At 36.3% G+C, this 9769-nt stretch overlaps 1 protein-coding gene across 1 annotated transcript; it reads right to left on the bottom strand.

Moving 5' to 3' along the window:
• Window positions 1–1429: 1429 nt before the first annotated feature.
• LOC107788407 (subtilisin-like protease SBT2.2) lies at window positions 1430–9559 on the bottom strand. Its single transcript, XM_075250109.1, is given in 10 exon segments — window positions 1430–1993; window positions 2428–2696; window positions 2952–3244; window positions 3588–3907; window positions 4609–4891; window positions 5788–5860; window positions 6647–6742; window positions 7639–8036; window positions 8194–8347; window positions 8794–9559. Coding segments are annotated over 10 exon segments (2574 nt in total). The 5' UTR covers window positions 9060–9559; the 3' UTR covers window positions 1430–1571.
• Window positions 9560–9769: the final 210 nt, after the last annotated feature.

Here is a 9769-nt window from a genome sequence, read left to right as displayed (position 1 = left end):
TCTATATGGATAAAGCATATCCATTGAGTTGTCCGATGGTTGTAAGATCACTTGATATAAATAAAGATCCATTATAGCCTCATGAAAATGATGAAGAGCTTCTTGGTGTCGAAATACCATATCTTAGTGCAATTGGGGCGTTAATGTATCTTGCCAATAATTCTCGACCAGATATAGCTTTCTCAGTAAGCTTGTTAGCAAGATTTAGTTCTTCACCAACACAAAGACACTAGAATGGTATTAAGCATATATTTAGATACTTGCGAGGGACCATTGATATGGGTTTATTCTATTCAAATGGATCCAAGTCAGCATTAGTTGGTTATGCAGATGCAGGATATTTATCTGATCCACATAAAGCCCGATCTCAGACAAGTTACTCATTTATATGTGGAGGTACAGCCATATCATGGTGTTCAACAAAACATATTTGGTTGCTACTTTTTCAAATCATGCAGAGATAATAGTCATTCATGAAGCAAGCCGAGAATGCGTTTGGTTGAGATCAATAACTCAACACATTCAGTAAACATGTGATCTTTCTTTGAAAGGAAATATTCCAACAACATTGTATAAAGACAATGGTGCATGTATAGCTCAACTGAAAGGAGGATATATTAAAAGAGACAGAACAAAACATATTTCACCAAAATTCTTCTTCACTCATGATCTTCAAAGAATGGTGAAATAGATGTTCAACAAGATCGTTAAAATGATAATTTGGCGGATCTGTTTACTAAGGCATTGACAACCTCAACATTTGAGAAGTTAATATATAAGATTGGAATGCGGCTTCTCCGAGGCCTTAAGTGATATTTTAATCTAGGGGAGTAAAATATGCGTTGTAATCTTTTTTTTCCTTAAGTAAAGTTTTGTCCCATTGGGTTTTTTCCTGGTAAGGTTTTTAATGAGGCAGCGAGTAATGCATATTACAAATAACTATGTACTTCCCAGGTTTTTTCCTATTAAGCTCTTAATGATGCATTTTTTTTTTGCATGGCCATCAATGGGAGAGTGTTATAAATAGTATGTGGATGAAGTCCATGTATGAATTTGTGGATGAATTTCCATACTTCATGTCCATCCCTTACACTATTTTACTATACTAGTCTTTACTTTATGTCTATAAAAGGCTATGTAAAGACACACCAAAAGGAAGTGAAATACTCTTCTTTCTATCTTTGTTTCTTATTTATATTTTACTAAATTACTTTTATTTTATAACATTATACTGTTTATTTTGTATTATTTTCAAGGTATATTGAGCATACGCACATGTCTTTTTTTAGAAGAATATTATTTAAAATAAAATAAAATAAAAATTGGGAAACCGTGCCACATGACACCCCTTAGTAAAGTCCTTGGTCCCAAACTTCTACCATACGTTATAATAGAGTTTATTTTTCCTCAACTTTAAGGACAACAATAATAAATCAGCGAACAAAATCACATCATGGTTATTTATCATCAACCAATGAGTTATCTACATTTCAAACACATTTACAGAGCCTAACAAATCAAAAAATTGGACACTCGACAAAATTACAAAAAGAGAAGTCTTATCAGCTGAATCAGCTATTAGTTGTGTTGTATGAAATTTTTACTATGACTGACAAAGGAATGTTTATAACATGACCCTGGTTTCCAAATAGTCCAATTCTTCCATAGCTTGGTGCAGTGTTGTTCTTAGTAGCATTAAAGACAACATTCAAGACCTGTTGCTGCCCACTTGCTATAAAAAAGTGTGCTGGCGTGACGTTTATAGAAGCGCCATAAGGCGCACTCCAACCAACAGCATATGTTTCATTGCCAGCAATATTTATCAATGTTCTTTGAACTGTTCTGGATTGATTCAGTTTCGATATCGTGATGGAAGGCAAGTTCAGCTCAGTTCCATTCATTGTAGATGCTCCACAGCTCTCACCAGTGTAATTCAGTACCACAGGTGCCGATCCATTTATGCCACAGAGGAATGACATGTAGTCACTATAGCCTACAATGAACATTTTCAAATGCCATATCAGAGACAGGCAGAAGATGAAGAGATACGACAAGATCTATCTATTTAAACCCCCAACTCGTCTAAAAAAGTACACTGGTAGCTCAAACATGTATGGCAGTAGTAATCTTACATAAAATACAGGATAACTACTTAAAGTAATAGACTAAAAAATAGTATAATTAATTTCTCCATAAAGTTGTATCAGAATTGCAGTGAGGTTTATCTAGATCTAGTCAACATAGACCTTTCAAGTAAACCAAGTGTAAGACTTCCATAACATCTTCCTTAAACCAGTTTCAGACACACTCTTTTCTCTCAATTTGCCACAATATAATCAGGACTGTTACTACCATGTCCGTCATTCACATATTAGTAACATCCAAAAACTAGCTAAATATACACTATAGCAAAGAAGAGTGGCTTACTTGTATCAAAAATAAGGCCTGGATCCAATGCAGCAGTAGCATTCACAAATCCACTTCCCATGTCAAAAGGTGTTGCAGGAGACTGGTTTAAATCTGGGTTAGCATACGCGCGCTGGGCCAATATTGGACCACCATTATTGTCATAAAGAGAAGCTGTGGTAGAAAGTGCAGATCCAATAGCAGCAGGACTAAGGCTAGGAAATTTCTGCTTAATAAGTGCGTAGGAGCTGTTTTTTATATATACAACACTAGGTAGACTAGCTAGTTTACTTAGTTGGCGTTTGGACATAACAACAACAACAACAACAACAACAACAACAACAACCCAGTATAATCCCACAAGTGGGGTCTGGGGAGGGTAATATGTACGCAGACCTTACCCCTACCCCGAAGGGTAGAAAGGCTGTTTCCAGGAGACCCTCGGCTCAAAAAGCAACAGAAGACGCTATATATATAATGGCAGTTTAATTCATGTACAAGTAGCATTTTTTCCTTTGTTGATAGGTAGCTTTACAGTAACCTACAAGCTTTCTTTAGTTCAACTACCTTCAAACTCAACCGATTCCATGCCACCGGAACTCCAAGCTGCCCATATAGAATTTCCTGGAGCAACTAGGTTTGGTTTAAGTATGTCTGCATCATCAAGAAAACTATCTTCTGGATCTGGTCCCCGAGCAGAATAAAACATAACCTTCGGAGCAGACAAGCTGAAATTTGCTTTAAGACCCCCAGAAATGCATGCAACTGCCCCAAACCTTATAATTTTCTTAGTAACTTCATCTTGGTCCAATGAAGAATTGTAGTACTGAAGTAAGATCTGCCAAGTTACTTGAAATCAGTAAATGCAAATTGCAAAGAAACAGTTGGGTGCATGGGATAGTTTACGTACTTTTTAAGATTTTTATCAAACTTCATTAAAGATCCAAGATGACTTGGCCAGATGATAAAAATTACTCCCTATGTTTCATTTCATATGGCGCTCATCCTTTTGAGTTTGTTCCAAAAGATTGGCACTTTTCTATATTTGGAATTTCTTTAACTTTAAACTTCTATGCTCTTATAGTCAATGAAATGTCATGGCTTTTCTTTCTTTAACTCCTTTCCAGTCAAACATTACCATATAAAATGAAATGGAAGGAGTAGCATATCTCAAGACATACCTCGGAATCATTTGCAGATGGAATTATGATGCCAGGCAATCTCATTGGAATCGGATTGATTTGGAAACCGATGACAAAAGGATCGAGGTAGAACACAATACCAGCTGCACTAAGGTTCTTAGCAGTTTCCAGGGCCTGTTTGATGGTGGAAAGTCCAAGAACAAAGCGGACAGAGTAGCTGCAAACTAATAGATTCCCTTGAACAAGAGTCTGATTGAAACTACTGGCGTCTTGGCATTCACCCACATACATATCGCTAGCCGCTGTGTCATTCAAAGCATGAATTGCCAAAACTAGAGTGTACATGCTGTCTGTTCCAGCTGCAGTAAAATACACAACTTTCAAGCCAACCACATGACAGGAACTTCTTTAAATTGTAAAGAACCTTAATGGACAAGGGGCTAGCCCCAATAAATTGTAGTAATAGCTGAAGTGGTGTGCAAGCTAAAATCAAACAATTGCCTTTGCATCCAAAGAAAACTAATCGTTACCTCATTCCATTATCTTTATCCAGTGAAAACTAACCAATTTATGCCTAGGAAAGAACAGTAGTCTGTACAAGCCAAAAATGTCTTGGAACATGCAAATGGTTAGTTTACAAAATTCATGATTGCATGCTGATAATGTATGTGTCAAAGAACAAAGAAGACTCAAGTTTGGTAGATGTAGAGATCAAAAGAAAAAAAGCACAGAAAATTTAATTTCAGATGATCGTCACAGTTTCACTCATGTTTCCAGAAATATTATGCAACCTGGAGTGCTTTTTTTTACTACTTAAGATATGAGAGCAAATGTGGTTTAAAACTAACAAGAAAAATATCCGTATTGGCAAAATATCTAGGCCACTGGTGCATATTCTTTAACTTGTCCAAGTGCTTAGCTTGATCAAACACGAAATCAACCCTGTAAAAGTCATCTTTCATTCTCCGCCAATATTTTATTAAATAAAAACTTGTTGAACTTTATTTACACAATAAGTCCTACATAATAATTATTAAATCGATCAGCAAGATAGACTTACGCGCAAGTCCAACCCCAGGTATTGTGATGTTGTTTCCAAGCACTATAGAATTACCATAAACCCTGTCATGGGTTGAAGCACCAACAGCGAAGATCCACGGACTGAAGGAAGAAATACTTTTAGGTGAAGGTCCAGTATTTCCTACTGCTTGTACTACAAAGATGCCGGCCTTAACTGCTGACAGCAAGGCCATGTCAATAGGATTAAAGAAAGTAGCGACACCAGGAGGACGCCTGTTTGGAGTGATTGATAAATTGATTATGTCCACACCATCCTGAGCTGCCTATCAATGAAAACAGACAAGTATCAGTGCTAAGGAATGAAGATCTATCTTGTTTTTGCTTTGTGAAGATGCTCCTCATGCTTACGACAATGATGAAGAAGAGAGTACAATTTAATATGAAATAAGGTTTTCATAAATGAACAGTTGTCCAATAACTCGGAGATTTTTTTCCTGCTTTACCACTAGTAAGACAAGCATCAATGAAAACAGACAAGTATCAGTGCTAAGGAATGAAGATCTATCTTGTTTTTGCTTTGTGAAGATGCTCCTCATGCTTACGACAATGATGAAGAAGAGAGTACAATTTAATATGAAATAAGGTTTTCATACATGAACAGTTGTCCAATAACTCGGAGATCTTTTTCCTGCTTTACCACTAGTAAGACAAGCATCAATACGTGATGTTGCCACATGGTGGAATTTGGGCGACCACTCGTGTCATAAGATTAAGCACATATACTTTGCTGAAGGTATTATGACACTTATAGCAATTCTACATCTGCATGTTCAAGGTCGAGCTCATGGAAACAGACTGGATAATGATGTCTTGTTTGTTTTCTTTTAGCTGTTTATATGGAAAAGCTCAGGTCAAGAGAAGAAAATCCAGAGCACTGTCAGATGGAACTGGAAATCTCAAAATTCCAGTGAGGGGAATGATTCTAGGTCAACGTAAATGTCCACACATTAAAATCAGAAAATAGAAAATTATATCCCATTTTTGGCTGTTCTTTGAAAGGTTATAATAAAAAAGATCAAAGTACAAGCAATGCAGGGGAAACAACACCTGCAGCACTTATTTTACTTTCTTCTTTTGTTTGTTAGAAGTTCAAACACAGATACATTCCTTTCTTTTTTACCCTTCTTCTCTACTCTCGTAACTAAAAATGAAAAGGTACCTGATCTATGGCGGCAACGACATCTGCAGCAAAGCCACCAAAGCTCTTGTATAATGCCTTATAAACTGCAACACTGCAAATATCAACCGGTGATCAGTATCTCAGTCTAGTTCATAGGATTTCAATAATTACTGTGCTTTAGGAATTAACTCAAAGTATAAGACTAGTATACGGGAAAACTCAATTGCTTAGACATGAGCAATTAGTTAAGTCGACAGAGCAGATTAGATGTAGTAGATCTGTAGTCGTTTCGCAAAGGGCTCACAACTCAAGCAGTTGCTAACTCCCCTTGGAAACAACACATCCATATTTATAGAAGAACTTCTTAAGTAATTCATAAACATCAGGAAGAAAGATTTCCGGCAATCATAACCCCCTTCAGCAGTAGAGATCAACATCTTCAGTAGTAGTCCTACAAGCTGAGTTCTAATCTAGTATTACCAGGAATTTCAAAAGCCTTTTAAGTGTTCTGAATTCTCAAAATCACTTTGATTCAGTTGCTTTGTAACAAAAGCTACTTTGGTTAATTTTATAATCAGGAGCTATAGCTTTCAAAAGGTGCTGGTTTAGTAGTCACTGCAGAAGCAAATACGGGGTCACATATTCCAGTAGACTAGCATGCCCAGACAGACCATTAAACAAACCTCACAAAGGGAGAAAAGTTTTGGAAGTTGAGCGGACGAGAGAATAGCATGAAAATTGATTGTAATTTAGATAGGTATACACATCAATATTGAGCACAGCAACATCATCGGGATCTCTACCAAAGAACAGACTATAGTTACATGTTGAGCATCACGATCCATAGGCAAATTTGCAAATCAAAAAAGAAAAAGATTTGAATTTTCAGGTCTCTTACTGTGAACGAGGAGCCATTCCACTAGCATATCCAAAGTGATGTCCAGCTACAACAACAGGGATCCCATGGTTACCTGCTGCAATTGAAGCTGTATGCCTGCATGTTTAAAGAAAATTCAAGCCACTTGCTAATAGAATTACTATCAGTAACTAAAAGATTTCATGAAGATATAAGCAACTGTATAGTTGCAAAAAGCATGTCGATGATATCAAGAAGGTCTGAACAATATCAATTTCCTTTTTTTCCTGTGTGTGTTTGTCCGTTTGTCTGTATATAGTGTGGGTTTAAATCTTTGGGATCATCACGTGTACATTCCATGGGTGTAAGCATACCAATTGTGTTTCAAAGTACTTTAATATCACCAAAGTCTAAATATAGCAACTCCCATCAAATAAAACAGTCTTTTCAGCTATACCGAGGGAAGATGGTACATTATCACATTTGAAGCAATGAATTTCAACAAGTGGATAGTCAAAAAAATATGGTTGCTTCTTTCAAAGACTATGTTGCAGGTTTGGATGGTTACCCTACTCTGAACCAGATTTTGAATTTTATGGAAACACATGTCTTGTAGGTTAAATGAACAAGAGTTCTGTCATGAGATACAAATGGATCATTAGATATCTCAAAAACAAAATCATTTTTTCAGAAAAAACATGATATTTGTGTTAGGCTTAGAAGGTTTCATGACACTGTAAATTTATTGAAGAATGAAGATGTTTGGTTATCCCAATGGTCACTTGAGCTCAAGTTTAGCCTTAAAATGATAAAGGTAAAGATTGATCATGATCCAGACCAACAATATTTAAGAAACACACTATGGAATGTAAAAAAGGCATTTCAACCAAAGGCAATTGCTTCTTTGCGACCAATTCCAACAATATTGATATTCGAATGAAATTCTATTGATAGGCACTTAGTTTTTTAGAAATTGAAGTGCTTGAGGAAAAAAGGCTATAGTGAAATGGTCCATGGGGAAGAGAAACACTTACGTCCCATGCCCATCACCGTCAAAAGGAGAAGCATAGTCCTGAGTTGCATTGAATATCCCCCTGGTTATAGCAGAGGCTGCAAAATGGCGAGCACCAACAAGCTTCCTGTTGCAGGATCCAGATGGGAAATCACGAGTGACCTCACAAATGCCTGAGAAATGCTCTGGAACAGGATAATGTCGCTCAGGTGTATTATCAGAGAAGCTGGGGTGCGTTGGATCAATTCCAGTGTCAATGAGACCAATCACAATGCCTTCCCCAGCAGTTTCAAATCCACCCTCTTGAGCCCATGCCCCTAGAGGAAGACCCAGGAACTGTGGTGTATGTGTGGTTGCAGTTCTGACCGAGAAATCCAAAACCACATTTGACACTTCTCTCCTACTTGCAAGCTTGAAAGCCTTGAAATATCATCATATGCATGAGTTGATATTAAGATCATAAAGCACACAAAACTACATAATGACTTAACTATCAACAGTGTCGTGATTAGCAACAAAAAAGGCAATGCCAGCTGTTAATGAAATAAAATTTCAAGAGCACTCACTGGCAACATACCTGCTGGGGAGTAACAAGCACGGCAAATCCATTGATCAAGTAGTGGTAGCTGTGAAGTTTCAGATACTTTTCTCCTCTGAATATTTTCCTCAATAAAGAGTCGTGCATCCGTGATATGGAGGAAGCATGGTGGCCATGTTTATGCGAAATATTGCTGGTTCAAATAAAGCTGATCAATGATATGATGAAAAATAGTAAAGCTTCTCACTTTCACAAGAAATATAATGTAAGAAGTCAGACCATGAGCAAAAACACTAGTCCCTTAATACAAGAAATACAAAAATGACAGTCAAGGACAAGACCAAAATAGGATAATTGAGTAAGATTAAAACTTCTCCATTACAAGTTTACAACTGGAAGGGGATACACAGCTCAAACAATTAATCTATGAGAGAGGAAGTTTTATAATTTTCTAAATCTTATCAATCATGTTTCACCCCCACAAGAATCTTAACCTAAGTAATTCATTACATGCCACAACTCATCAGTCAAACACACAAACTATCAATTACAAGAATTCCCTCTTTTGACATACACAAATCTTGAACTTCAAACAACTTGGACATAACAAAGGCTAGAAGATTAGTTAACAAACAATACCTTGGTTTATCCAATCTGCTAAAATTTCCTGAACCTTGATTCTTGGAGTGGTGATGGTGGTGGTGACCCTTCACTCTAAGCTCACCATAGAAATGAGAAACAGGAGCTTGTTTCAGAGTTACAATATACACAGCAGTATCTGAATCTTCATTCTCCAGACACAAGCCACAACCCACAAATACACCCCAAAATAACACCAATAACAACAACTTAAAGCTGAATTCTTTTTCCATTTTGAGCTCACCCCACATCCTATGAACTCCCATTTAGACCAAAATTCACAACAAAATTACTCCTTTTCACCAAAAACAACTACCCATTTGTTCCATTGGCAATTTCCAAGCTTAAAGATTGTTGCTTTTTTGCCTTTTCCAAGTACCACAAGAAGTGAAGTTCAGAAAGAAAGCAACCTTTTATTATTTGTGCTTTACAGTGAAACATTAATGGGAAGCCTATTGCCACCACCAAGAATTGGACAGAGAATGAAGACACCTGCATTTAATTTAATATAAGATGAAGAAAAAGAGGAGAATCTGTGATTAACTTTTCTTGGTTGTTGTGCATGTGAACGTTTTGTTTATTCTAAAGTAAATTACAGTGATGAAATTTTTAGTTTATCTTTTTTGCCTTTTTGTTTCTATACCGTGAGCAAGATTGATGAAACAAAAATTGAACGTTTTTTCTCTTTTGCTTTTGTTCTCATATGCTGTCTGATTTATGCACATTGTCTTCTTTCTTTAACGGGTATTTTTATCAATAGTATTCTGAATGAGATCTTAGTTTGGCATCATGTGAGTTATTATATAATTAAAAAGTCCTTTTTGTATGAAACGGCAGCAAAGGAATTTATGAAATTGATGAATTTTCGTCTAACATAAATATTTGTGAATAATTCAGAATTATTCACTATTTTTATTTTTAATGGAGTTATATAGTTAGCGTTTGGCCATAGATCCTAAATTTATTTTAAAAAATT

The sequence above is a fragment of the Nicotiana tabacum genome, chromosome 3, assembly GCF_000715075.1.
Source record: "Nicotiana tabacum cultivar K326 chromosome 3, ASM71507v2, whole genome shotgun sequence".
Classification (NCBI taxonomy): Eukaryota; Viridiplantae; Streptophyta; class Magnoliopsida; order Solanales; family Solanaceae; genus Nicotiana; species Nicotiana tabacum.
Note: the sequence above shows the minus strand (reverse complement) of the source record. Positions and strands in the feature narration are given on the sequence as shown.